The sequence below is a fragment of the Odontesthes bonariensis genome, chromosome 9 (assembly GCF_027942865.1).
Source record: "Odontesthes bonariensis isolate fOdoBon6 chromosome 9, fOdoBon6.hap1, whole genome shotgun sequence".
In the NCBI taxonomy this organism is placed as follows: domain Eukaryota; kingdom Metazoa; phylum Chordata; class Actinopteri; order Atheriniformes; family Atherinopsidae; genus Odontesthes; species Odontesthes bonariensis.
The window spans coordinates 5,806,066-5,819,763 of NC_134514.1; the positions used below are offsets into that span (position 1 = coordinate 5,806,066).

Sequence of the window (13,698 nt, forward strand, 5' to 3'; positions counted from 1 at the left end):
AAGGTCACCCCAAGTTCAAAAACCTACAAGCTACATCTCAGACTCTGCAGGCCTCCGTTAGCATGTTAAAGGTTAAAGGTCACCCCAAGTTCAAAAACCTACAAGCTACATCTCAGACTCTGCAGGCCTCAGTCAGCATGTTAAAGGTTAAAGTTCAGGCATGAACATTTTGTGTATGTGACACCCCGCTGTTGGAAGTCGTGCAGAGTGTAGTTTGACCTTGTCCTGTAGGAAAAGCCACAGACACAGATATCCCCACACATCGTCATCCATCCCATCAGACGCTGACACTGGATGGACCTTCTCATCTTTGGCATATTGAACCCGACGTCACTTTTTCCCTAAAAGTATCGGAAACGTGGACTCATCTGACCAAAGAACACATGTTCACTATCTTTCTATCCATCTGAGATGGGCTGGTGTCCACAGAACTCGGCTGTTGATAAATGGCTTCCTCCTTGTGTAACACACGTTCTCCTGAGCCCATGTGGCTGCTCCGGTCAATGTGGCGTGATAGATTCTCAGCCAATGATGCCCGAGGGCTCCAAGATCATCCATCTGTGGTTTCCATTTTTTGATACACTTCCCCAAATACCCTGAATCTTTTCACAGTAATCTGCTCGGTAGATGTTGAAAGACCAAAGCTCTTTGTTGTCTTGCATTGATGTGAAATTTCTTTCACTGACTGATGATTCTCAGATGAACTTTTGCACAAATTGGTGAACCACAACCCATCCTTCCTTGGAGAGATAAAGGGTCTCGTGTTTTGTATTCCAAAGGATTTACAAAGGAAGCATTGAGTCCCCTTTCCTCATTATTTGAACAGCTGTTATCGTGGCTGCTACTTAGATACTTCTGAGAAAAAAGACCATTCTGCCGGACTCTAAGCCATTGTTGGGTGCTCCTTCAATACCTAATCCCAACACCCTTACCTATCACTAATTAATCTGCCGATTGTACAATCAGGTCCGTGCCAAAGCCTGTAACTTAATCTCTTAGTGGCGCTGATTCTGTAGTCTATGCCTTGGAGGTTGTGGTCATTCCATGAATTTCTGTGAGATCTTGTTGGACTTGTTGACCACCAAACAGTTCCAGTCCCCGTGGCAAGTAACTGAGGCTACGTGCCCACGACAACGGTAACGACAGATAAACGCAGAACATTTCGACAGATGTGCCTATCTTGCACTCGGCGACGGCGTTTTTAGGAGTTCAAAACGGAGAAAACGCAAACGCCCTCCAGAGTGGAGATCTTGAAAACGATCCAACCTCTCGTCGCCGTAGGAACAGTTCAAAACGCAGAAGTGCGTTTTTTGCACACGTTAAGTGGGTAGTTCTCCATTAACGACTCACATATCTCACTATATTTATTTTGGACACTCTCCCAATACATAGTATCCACTGCCTTCCTGGCTTTGTAGTTCAGTGTCGTGTTGGAGCAACTGGACCTCATCATCTGTCCAAACAAAGTTTGAAGGCGTACTGTTGTTGCTGCCGCGCTTCGCCATTTTCTTCCAACTGACGCGGAGGAAGTAGCCACAAAACAGGCATTTCTCATATTTATTAATATATAACTCATATAACAATACCAAAGGTATTGTTGCTACTGCCACCTACGTCCGGGGCGTGCATACTACATCGGCAAACTGCGAGTTTTATACGTTTTCCCTGTTCCCATGGGTAGACAGATATCCACCCCAAGACGCTCGTGAGAACGCAGATAAATTGTGGAGGAAAAAAACGGACATCTGCGTTTATGCTTCAGAGCGTTGTCGTGGGCACGTAGCCTGATTCCCTATATGTTCCCTGCTGGTTACACTGGAAAAAATGCCCCTCCAAAAATAAGTAAAAAAAACAACAAATACAAGACGTTTTTGCTTGAAATAAGCAAAAAAAAATCTGCCAATGGAACTAGTGAAAATCGGCTTGTCAAGATTTCTTGAATTAAAATGTGATATTTAGGACTTTTGAGTGAAAAGTGATTTTGAAATTAGCTTAAAAACCTCTTCAAATGAAAAAAAAGCTTGTTTCATGTGAAATATGACTCAAAACAATTTGTTTTCAAGACTTTTTCACTTAACAAGATATTCAAGATGTATTGTATTAAAACAAGTCCCTATATCTGGCTGAAATGGTACTTGTTAGGCAGCTGTGTCTTATATCAAGTGTAATGAGATACTCAATGAGACAAATATACTTGGTAAGATTTAGATATTTTCCAGTGCTGCCAGCTTGCATGAAAGACTTATTTCCCTGTAATGTGCATTGTTGCTTGATGAAGCACCTGCTCGAGCAGGATAAGGAATTAAAAAGGAAATGCAAGGTTGAGGTTTCTTTAAATATAAACCAGCGTGGTTCAGTCACCACACACTGTGTCTCTGACATGTGCATGTTGGATCATTTTCTTGTCAGAAACAAAATGTTTGACTCCTGAGGAGACGGTCAGCTGTTACAAACTGACCTGATGACCTAACAGAAAGCTCCCAGACGGACGGACACGTGCACATCAAACAAACATGTGATAGGGAGGGGGGATATAATCTAAGGGGAGACCTAAATTTTAAAAAACCAAAGGTCCGAACAAATATGAAAAACATGTGCGTATCGAGCTGTGGGGTGACTTGGTGGAACAGTCTGGAGACAGAAAAAAATCAAAGTCCAAATATAATTCTGTTTAAAAAAAAAAAGGTACAAAAAAATATTTTTAAACAAGTACATGGAAGAGGAAGTATGTTAACGGAGGACGATGAGGGATAAACATATGAATAGAATAGGGTTAATTGTTAAATTGTAACTTAATTAGTATATGGTATATATTTATTTATGGGGATAGTTTTTTATATATATATATATATATATATATATATATATATATATATATATATATATATATATATATATATATATATATATATATATATATATATATATACATATTCATATTTACTTTTATATTTACATGGATATGTGTGTAGTATATATTTATTTAGATATTTAGGAAGTGTATATATGGCATATATTTATATAGGTGTATTGGAGTTAAAAAGGGGTTGGAAACTAAAAAAGTATTGTGCTTCTTCACATTCCTTTTTTCGAACAATGTGCAGTGTTTTGTTATGTATTAGCACTTTATGTGATTGAATTTTTTCTTTCTTTTGTATGTACAAATAGTTACATACATTTTCTTTTTTATACATGTTCGAAAATAAAAATCTATCTATCTAAAAAAGAAAGAAAGCTGGGTGCCATCGCATGAAAGAGAAGGGCGATGAATATCTGTAAGTGACCCAACAAGCCACATTTCTGGTGACAGGGTGGACTAAGATAGCACCAGTGATGCTTGACTGGAAAAACAAACCCGTGTCACTCTGTCACTTTGTCATATCGCACATGAGCACAGACGACGTTCCCTTGAGCCAGACCTGATTCCTGAGTTATTCCTCTGTAGATGCTGGAAAGGGTCTGGTCATACTTAAGGCTGATTTGATTTAATCTCCCGATAACTTATTCTTTATTCAATTAGAGAGTAGTTTGATGTGAGGACAAATGCCGAGATAAGAATTTATGTGATAAGGTTGGCTGGCTTTGGTTTTATCTTGGGCATGCTGCTCTGCTGATTTATCTAACGAGGAAGAGAAGTGAGGCTGTTGTGCTCTGTGGCGACAGATGTGATCGCAGCTCTTTGACTGTCCAGGGACAAGGAGACATATTTCTAAACTCCACTCTGGCATTACTGTCTGAATTGTCTCTTATGGAGTGAATCGACTTGTTTTTGGTAAAAACATTTGATGTAGTAACGTTTTTCTATGACTTAATCTTTTAATTTGTATGTAATTCTTTCTCATTTTTGTTTTTTCTTGCATGAAAGCATTCCTAAAATATGATTTAGGAGTATTTACTTTCACTAGAAGCACTGCTTATTGTTTAATTGTAATATTACCTCTGTAATTGCAGGGGATCCTGTTTTTGTTGCAATTAACTAGGGCTGGGCGAGTTAACTCGTTATTATCGCGTTAACTTGTTAATTATTTAACAATTATTGTCATTATTGTCAATTATTATTATCGTGCATTAATGCAGGTTTTATTATTGTAAAAGTCTGTTGAATGCATCACATTCACACAGTTACAGCAAACACCACGAAGCATGGAGTAATAAAATAAAAATAAACGGGTAACATCACGGAGCTCACGGAGCTAACCGGCGCTACTTCCTGTTTTACTTGTTTCAACATAAAAGCACGAATTTCAAAATAAATTTAAAAAAAAAAACTCCTGCATTTACAGCCAAGTTGAATTGTCTTCTCAGCGTAGTAGTTCCAGCCTAAAATATCACTTAAAGGCAAAACACACAACTGATAGCAGCAAGTCATTCAAGGAAACAGACAGTGGAGCGAGGCTTCTACATAAAAACTACAGAAAGATGCTGATGTTAAAAGTGTGTTTGCACAACAAATGTTATGGCACTTTCATTCATATGGCAGCACATTTAAAATAAAACTAAATGCTAAAGGCTATACACTACTTTTGGATTAATTTTTGGATTCTGCGTACAAATGCGATTAATCGTGATTAATCAGAGAAATCATGTGATTAATTAGATTAAACATTTTAATCGTTGCCCAGCCCCACAATTAACCAAAGACTGTGAATGCTTCAGCCGATTGCTTTAATGTACGGAAGCCTCGGAGAGTCATGGTGGGAATTTTCCTCTCATTACTGCTAAAGCCACTCACAGCTGCTTCCAGGTAGTGAGGAAAAAGCAATAAGTGCATCATGAACGAATCATGTCAGCTATTGTTTCTGTACTGTAGAGCATTTCCCAAAACTGGCTACGGATTATAATGATCTTGGACCGACACACGATGTCCAAATCCCAGTTTCTAACCTTGGCTCTTCCCCTCCTTTTGCAAAGTTAAGGTTTCCATTGTTTTTTTGGTGATAGTCATCCACATGGCAACCAACGCCCCAGCTGAAGGGCAAAATCACCACAACACTTCCATCTTAAAAAGAAAAGGAGCAGCTTATCTCTGCAAAACGGAAGGATTAGGTCAAGTGTTAGTGCCAAGGCTGCTGAGATCCACCAACAGAGGCTACAGAGGTTAAACTGCTTCTGGCATCCAGGAGTCTGGAAGTAGTTCCTTTCACACAATTAGCTACACACTCAAAAGAGGATGTAAAACTCCTCGTACACTTACATATCAGGGACAGATAAAGTGTGGGAGAATTCATCAGTAAGCTGAGACTTTACTTCTGTTCGTGTGTAACTCTGCACTCAAAAACCTTTTAGAGGGGATTTCAAGGAAAAAACAAGGAAAATAAGGCAGAACTCGCTCAAACGCTGTGATGGAGATGTGTGCGACAGCAGATTACAGCAGAGTTTTCTCTCAGCTGATCCAAAGAGATGTTTCCCCAACAAAGATTATTTTTGACAAGGTCACTGCTGAACTGCCTGCGCTTTACACCGTCGTGTCCGTGTGTTTGTGTTGCTGCTGTCAGCTCACTGTTCCTCACCAGCGAACGTCTTTATCAGTCGCTGAAGCTGTGTTGGTGACAGATACCTCTGAGCCTTCTGACCAGGAAGTGCACACTGATTCGGCCGCTTCATTTGTAACCGGTATGAAACCTCTGCGTTGTGTTAAGGTTAGAACGAATGGAGACCACACCGCTGCTCTTTCGAAGGTCTTTATTTTCCTCAACCTTTCCTCACCGAACATCAGAAAAAAGCGTTTAGGCGGCTGTGGCTGTGTTCGAAACCGCATACTACTCCTACTACTCCCACTAATCATACTAACTTTTTGAGTTAGTATGCGAGTTTGAGTAAGCGAGAAGTTCCCTGGATGCACACTAGATTCGCTGAAATGTTGGGTATGCATCATGAGGTTACTACTCATACTCAAACTTCCCAAGATGCAACGTAACGTGACGTCACCTATCGTCATTTCCTGTCAAAACGGCAGTTTCAAGCTAGCTACAACGAGGGTAGGTTCACTTCCTGTTTTCAAAACAAAAGCACCAATTGTATCGTAATGGCTTTCCCTATGACAAAAGGCAACGGGTATTTTATTTTTGTGAAAATAACCGGAAGTGCGTTGCTCACTGCGGCTAGCTTTAGTAGCGCCAAAATTTGTCGGAACAAAATTGTAAATAGCCGGTATTTTGTCAGGTTTTCAACACGTTGGGGATCTAAACGACTACTTTCTCGCCTTAAAATGTTTCAAATGTTGCTCAAGTTTACAGAGTTTAGAGCTTAAGCAAAATCAGCTTCAGGCCGGCTGATTTCGGCTCGGGCAGGAGCGAAATGCATTGTGGGTAAACGCTCTGCATACTGTCTGATCGATCAGTATGCAGTATGCAGTATGGAGTATGTAGTATGGAAGTATGCAGTTTGGTTTCGAACACAGCCTGTGTCTTTTGTAGCTGGTGTTGCTCCCCCATGAAAGAATGTACAGAAACAGAAAAAGAAAACAAAAGTTCCACCTGACTAGTCTTATAAATGTCAGGTTAAAAACAATCATTTTGTGGAATTATAAACAAGCCAAATTAACTCTTGCTACACATAGTTATTCAGCCCACATGAGGGAGCTACCTGTGATGTGTATGACATCACAGGAAGGATTTTTGTTCCCAACTTCCCATTTAAACCAGTAACATGATTAAGATTACGGTAAATATTAACACGTGTGTTAACGGCTTTAAATGGAGCGTGTTCAGTTGCCCTGTATAAAAAACACATCAGAGTCATTTATTTGAATAAACAGTAGCTGAGCGCATGGTGAATGATGTAATGCTGAAAGGTGAAACAGGACCTGATCCTCATAGGCTTGCATAACTCTCAACATATGTCCCGAACACTATGTTTGCACACAATGCAAGTTGTTTTGTGTCCGTTACAGTGGCCAGCATGCTCTGTGTTGCTGTGCCAGCTGTTATGGAATGATTCCTCACTACATGCTGAATAAAGTGTTCCTTTCTGTGTCAGTCAGTCCGTCTTTCGGGCTTTATTCTGGCCCTCCTTTTCTGTCTGAGGCAGCAAAATTCAACATATAAGAACAAGGGTTTGTTGAATGTACAAGTTTAATATTTTTGAAGCACGTGAAGTATTGCTTTCACTTCAAATAACCAGTTCAAATGGCTAATGACTGCGGGTCGGACTCGGCGAAAGAAGGGAGCTTGGTGCATTAGAATAAACACAGGAAATGAGTCTTAAGTAAGGTGAGCACAGCGGCAGCTTTCAGCTTGCATTCTGGACAAAGATGAGCACAGGAATATGTAGATTACTGCAAACAGCAAGTTTTTAGTTTAAGTTTTAAAATATAATATTCAAACTCAAACATGTCCAATCTGTCAGCTAAATGTACATAACCTGATAAAGTGGTCTTTATTAAGAAACTCTGTGGAAACACTTTGCCCGTGTTTTAAAGCGGCGCTATGCAACTTTCAGTAATACGGGGTTTGTTTACCATGCAATACATACCCCAAAGCTGTAGGGGGAGCTCCGTAGAAAATAAGGTGACAGTCTAGCCAGACTGTCGTAAAAGGCAATTTACGGTTTATTTTTCAAGACACTGGCAGAGAGTTGGAGAGCTGTCGACAGCTAATGGAGAGGGGGTGTGTCTTATCAGGCTGCCTGGCTCGGCTCAGAGCCCTTTAGACCTGCCGTGAAGCAGTAGTTCTCGGCTCTCGTGTGTCGCGAGACTTCCAGAGGTAAACAAAGCACGCGGCGCCACAGGCAAAGTTGCAAGCGCTGTTTCGGTCTAGGGCCACCAGATGGAGATGGAAATGTCACCGTTTTCATCAGAACGGGTCAGCCAAGCAATCTGATGATTGCCAAGCAATTTTATGACCATGAAAAAGTTGCATTGTGCCGCTTTAATTGTTGAATCAAAAGCTTTAGAATGATATCCCCCTCATTTATTTTCAATATATATCTTCATATTTTTATTACGTTCATTATTTACCTCTGTGTTGATGGTTGTCCATTTTCTACCTGTCCTCCTTTTTTTGTTAATGTTTTATAAGATTTTTTTTTACGAGTAAATGCAACAAATCAAACATTTCCACAGGAACAAACAAGTGTTTTTTTCTCTTTTATCTACATTGGTGTTATGATTCATCCGTAACTATCGTGTTTTTTTTGTTCTGTGTCCCTCTCTCGCAGATGTTCAGGGGTCCTGGGCGAATTGATGGCCTGTCGACTCTGGAGTGCTGATGCACTGTAAAGTCATTCCTCCGTTTGGATGCAAGCATCCCTCAGGAGATTTATGTGTCATCAGGACCTTGAGACGTAACCACAAACACTGATCCTCAGTCTCATCCCTCTCACAGCAGACCTGGCAGACCTCTAATCTAAAAAAAAAATTGATGAGGTCTTGTCCGAGCACAGAAGGCCTGGCACGCCGTTGATACGGCAGCTTTAACTTCACCGCCATTTATTCCTCGCTCCCTCCTTTCTTCTCTTTCGTTTACTTCACACTGAGGGGCACATGGGGGCTGGCTTCAGAGCATGAGAGAGAATTATGACGTGCCGAGGCCTCTGGGTGAGAAGGACGGTGATTTAAGGAAACAGGAACCATGATATGCCCTGGGAATACCAGCTCTGTTTTCTTCCATCGCTCCTCGTTGGACTGCCTGGTGGTAGCTGAGCAGGACGCCAGAGTCGGCATGTCACCGTCAAACTGCCGGAGCTGGAGTATAGTGAAACTACAGAGGGGAAACAAACGGAGCTGAGAGGAGCTGAAGTCGTATCGCACACCTGCACACAAACACACACTCAGAGCGAGTCTCACAAAGGACAATGTGCAATATCTCCTTCTGTGATGTGGACAGTAAGGTGGACCAGTTCTTCCAGCCCACACTCTACATCATTGTCATCGTTCTGGGGCTGCCCACTAACTGCATGGCCCTGTGGGCTGCCTACATGCAGGTAAGGTGGACCCGAGCACCCCCCCACACGCACGCACACACACACACACACACACACACACACACAAACACACACACACACACTCCTCCTTCTGCCACTATTGAGCAATCATGGTCTGCACTTTTTTTTACAAGAAATCTTTTAAGAAATCTTTTTTTTTTTAAAAAGCAACAAAACAATCTCAAACACTGAAGGTAACCATCATATCATATGAATGTACCAACTGTAGTCACTTATGAGCTTGTAAATTCACATTTTAAAGCCTTAATGAAATCAAATTTCATATTTATGTGTTTGTGTTCATATATATATAAATATTAGGGCTGGGCGAGTTCACTCGTTATTATCGGGTTAACTTGTTAGTTATTTAAAGCCGATAAATATTTTATCGCGTATTAATGCAGTTTTTTTTTAAATGTATTTTTTGGGGGGGGGGCTTATGTGCCTTTGATTGATAGGAAAATTCAGAGAGACAGGAAGCAGTGGGCAGAGAGAGGGGGAACGACACGCAGCACAGGGCCGTCCGGTACAGGACTCAAACTGGGGCCAGCTGCAGCGAGGACTATAGCCTCTGTACATGGGGCGCCTGCTCAACCCACTACGCCACGGACCACCCCTGTTTTATTATTTATTTTATTTTGTAAAAGTCTGTTGCTCACAGGCTTTTATTTTGTAAAAGTCTGTTGCTGTCTGCTGCCGAACCGGAAAAGAAAGTAATCGGCGGATCCACCAAACATGGAGAAGGGTACGGAACTTTTACTCGGCCATTTTCATTTTAAAGTTCTTCCAGACGGCGGAGTCGACAGAACCAAAGTCATCTGTAAACACTGCCAAGTTGAATTGTCTTCTCAGCGTAGTAGTTCCAGTCTAAAATATCACTTAAAGGCAAAACACACAACTGATAGCAGCAAGTCATTCAAGGAAACAGACAGTGGAGCGAGGCTTCTACATAAAAACTATAGAAAGATGCTGATGTTAAAAGTGTGTTTGCACAACAAATGTTATGGCACTTTCATTCATATGGCAGCACATTTAAAATAAAACTAAATGCTAAAAGCTATACACTACTTTTGGATTCATTTTTGGATTTTGCGTACAAATGCGATTAATCGTGATTAATCAGAGAAATCATGTGATTAATTAGATTAAACATTTTTATCGTTGCCCAGCCATAATATATACATCGCTAAATGTGATGTGGCCGTTAACTATTTTTGCATCAAATCAAATTTTGAATTTCAGTAAAGCTGATAGTGGGTGGAGTCTCATCAGTCTGTTATTGTCTGTTTTACTCTGAATGGGGGCCATCATTTGTACAACTACACCGTGCTGCATTCGGAAGCTGTGAAACTAGCAATTAGGAGCACAAACTAACAGTGTCAGCTATTTCAGACTCTGCATTAAAACACCACTTTGTTGTTTAGAGAGGCCGACACTGAGAATTGAGTTTCTGATGGTTGAGTGCTGTGACGGTTGAGCTAACCCAAGGCTCTTATAGCACTGTCAGTCTAAATAATTAACCAAGTAGCAGCGGAGGCACAACAGCATGCATCTTGTTGATTAAAGATGCAGTTTAAGACTGCAGCAGCACTTCTGTTGGTCCTCAGTTGGAATGCAAACATCTTTAGGCAGCGGGTAACAGTGTGGGCCAAGTGACATGTATGTGAATGCCAACAAGCAGGTTTTCCTAGAAGGTGAGCTGTGTTGGTCATTTTATTTGTCAGTAGTTTCAATGATGTGGCTGATCAGTTTTGGGGCGTAGCATCTCTTGCTATAAATAGAAAAAAACCCATCACAAATCAATCTTTTACCATAATTAAAGACATGGTTGGTAATCCTGTTCAGAAACACATTTTGTAATACTGGGTGAAATGGTCCGTCTATCCTGAGAGAAATCTATACAAGATGTATTTAGAAAAAGGGACGAAAATAATCAGACCTCTGTGGCAGCTGCAGGACTGAGAAAAAGCTGACCAATCCGAGATCAGCGTCCGTCTATCCTGAGAGACATCTATACAAGATGTATTTTTGAAAAAGGGACGAAAATAATCAGACCTCTGTGGCAGCTGCAGGACTGAGAAAAAGCTACCAATCCGAGATCAGCGTCCCGCTGATCTCGGATTGGTCGCCTACAAAAAACCAATCAGATGCCTCTGCTTTCTGCCTACGCCCCCCTCTGCCGGCTCCCTGCTCCATGTGCGCACGCGGCTCTACCGGCTTTGGATGAAGCACTGACGGAATGGGGAGGGGGGGGGGTGGAGCTTAGAGGAGGGGACACTTTCGAATCTTGCTAGCTCTCTTGCTAGCTCTCTAGGATTACCTACCATAGCTTTAACTTCTCTCTGCATTCACAGGAGTCTCCCCCTGCTGGCCGTGCATTAGAATGCAGGTTAAAGGCACGTCCACATTGACTTATTTTTTTTAAAACAGGATGTTTAGTCCACCTTTTTAATATATAATTACCAGAGTAAACACTGGTCTTAATTTACTCTTAGACTCATTAATAGACCTTGAGGATATTTGCGATGTAAACAGTTCAGGAAAGCAGCAGACAAACATACACACGAAGGATGCCTGTGACTTACATTTCATTTCACAGTAGCATCTACAACACTGCCTGAGAGATATGATCAACAGCGCCTTTGGGTTATTTTCCCATACCGCATCAAAGGTCCGGATTTCGTTTCCCACAGACCTTCAGTTTGCTTTGGCAGCTGCAGGAAGGATCGTTATTGACTTTTCATTCAAGTGAATTCATGGTTTCATGTTTTTCAAGAACAAACGTCTTTAAAAAGTTCAGGTTCAGGTTCAGATTATTGTCAGTCAAGGAACAAACTTTGTGCAGTTCAGATGCCACAAATGCACCCCAAATCAGGTTAACGATTGTGTTTTACCACACTCACATTATCAAGGAGCCCTCGGTGCTTCGGAGAGTGAAGTGTATTACTCAGAGATGCTCTCTCCTTCAACCACATTTCAAAACCTGAATCCAAAGCAGGAACGTAATATTTTGTGTAATCAACAGCTGTATGGGAAACAGAGCTGTTTCCTGTCCAAGTGCTGGCGAATCCATTCAGAAACAACACTGGAAAAAATCTAAATCTTACCAAGTATTTTTGTCTCATTGAGTATATCATTAAACTTAATATAAGACACAACTGCCTAACAAGTACCATTTCAGCCAGATATAGGGACTTGTTTGAAGACAATACATCTGGAATATCTTGTTAAATGAAAAAGTCTTGAAAACAAATTGTTTTGAGTCGGATTTCATATGAAACAAGCTTTTTTTTTTACATTTGAAGAGGTTTTTAAGCTAATTTCAAGATAATTTTTAACTCAAAAGTCCTAAATATCACATTTTATTTCAAGAAATCTTGACAAGCCAATTTTCACTAGTTCCATTGGCAGATTTTTTTGGTTATTTCAAGCAAAAACGTCTTGTATTTGTTGTCTTTTTTACTTATTTTTGGAGGGGCATTTTTTCCAGTGAACTCTTACCAAGTATATTTGTCTCATTGAGTATCTCATTACACTTGATATAAGACACAACTGCCTAACAAGTACCATTTCAGCCAGATATAGGGACTTGTTTGAAGACAATACATCTGGAATATCTTGTTAAATGAAAAAGTCTTGAAAACAAATTGTTTTGAGTCGGATTTCACATGAAACAAGCTTTTTTTTTTAAATTTGAAGAGGTTTTTAAGCTAATTTCAAAATCACTTTTAACTCAAAAGTCCTGAATATCACATCTTATTTCAAGAAATCTTGACAAGACGATTTTCACTAGTTCCATTGGCAGATTTTTTTGCTTATTCCAAGCAAAAACGTCTTGTATTTGTTTGTATTTTTACTTATTTTTGGAGGGGCATTTTTTCCAGTGAAACTGGAAGGATGGATTCAACATGCCCTATGCAATTAACTTTTAATCTCTAATCCTCTTACATTTTTATATCTTGTTATTCTCCCTTCTTTATGTACCTTCACTGCTCTCCTTCAGGTACGCCAACGCAATGAGCTGGGCATCTACCTGATCAACCTGTCGGTGGCTGACCTCCTCTACATCACCACCCTTCCTCTGTGGATCGACTACTTCCTGCAGCACGATGACTGGATCCACGGTCAGGAGAGCTGCAAGCTGTTTGGTTTTATCTTCTACACTAACATCTATGTCAGCATTGCCTTCCTGTGCTGCATATCGCTGGACAGATACCTGGCTGTGGCGTACCCCCTGCGCTTTGCTAAGGTTCGGCGCATCAAAACAGGTACGTCTCACTGCCTGTCCTCAGGGCAAACATGAGCACATGCAACCTGCTGACACATGAATGTGCAGGACTGGATTTAAAAACTTACTTTTAAACAATAAGGAAAACTCAAAAGCCTTTTGTCTACTGAACATCCTATTTTCTTTATATTTAGGACACTGGTGTTGTATAAAGTATTTGTTTGCTTGCAGAAAACAGTGGTCAGGGCGATCTCTCTTTGGGGAATCAGGAGCTTTCCCAATGGATCAACTAAAACGAACAGCTTCTCAGAAGGGGTTCACTAGAAAAGCTCATTTTTTTGCCATCTAAAACCTGCAAAATTTTATTGTGGTTTTATCGAGTGAATGCTGTAATGGTGGATATTGGCACCGTATCACTTCTGCATGAGAGTCTTGCGTTGCAGCCCAGACTGCTTTTGAACGCACCCTGAACAGCGTTGCTTCACAGATGTTCTGTGTAAACATCTGTTTGATGCTGAAGTGATGCAGTGTAAATATCCACAGTGTAG

The 13,698-nt window shown here is 40.7% G+C and overlaps 1 protein-coding gene across 1 annotated transcript in view; it reads left to right on the forward strand.

Moving 5' to 3' along the window:
- gpr4 (G protein-coupled receptor 4) overlaps window positions 1-13,698 on the forward strand; it is a 75,055-nt gene that overhangs the window by 56,394 nt on the left and 4,963 nt on the right. The window contains exons 2-3 of the mRNA XM_075472842.1: window positions 8,158-8,922; window positions 12,926-13,190. Coding sequence (XP_075328957.1) covers window positions 8,794-8,922; window positions 12,926-13,190 — 394 coding nt within the window. The 5' untranslated portion in view covers window positions 8,158-8,793. The remainder of the gene's footprint in view (window positions 1-8,157; window positions 8,923-12,925; window positions 13,191-13,698) is intronic.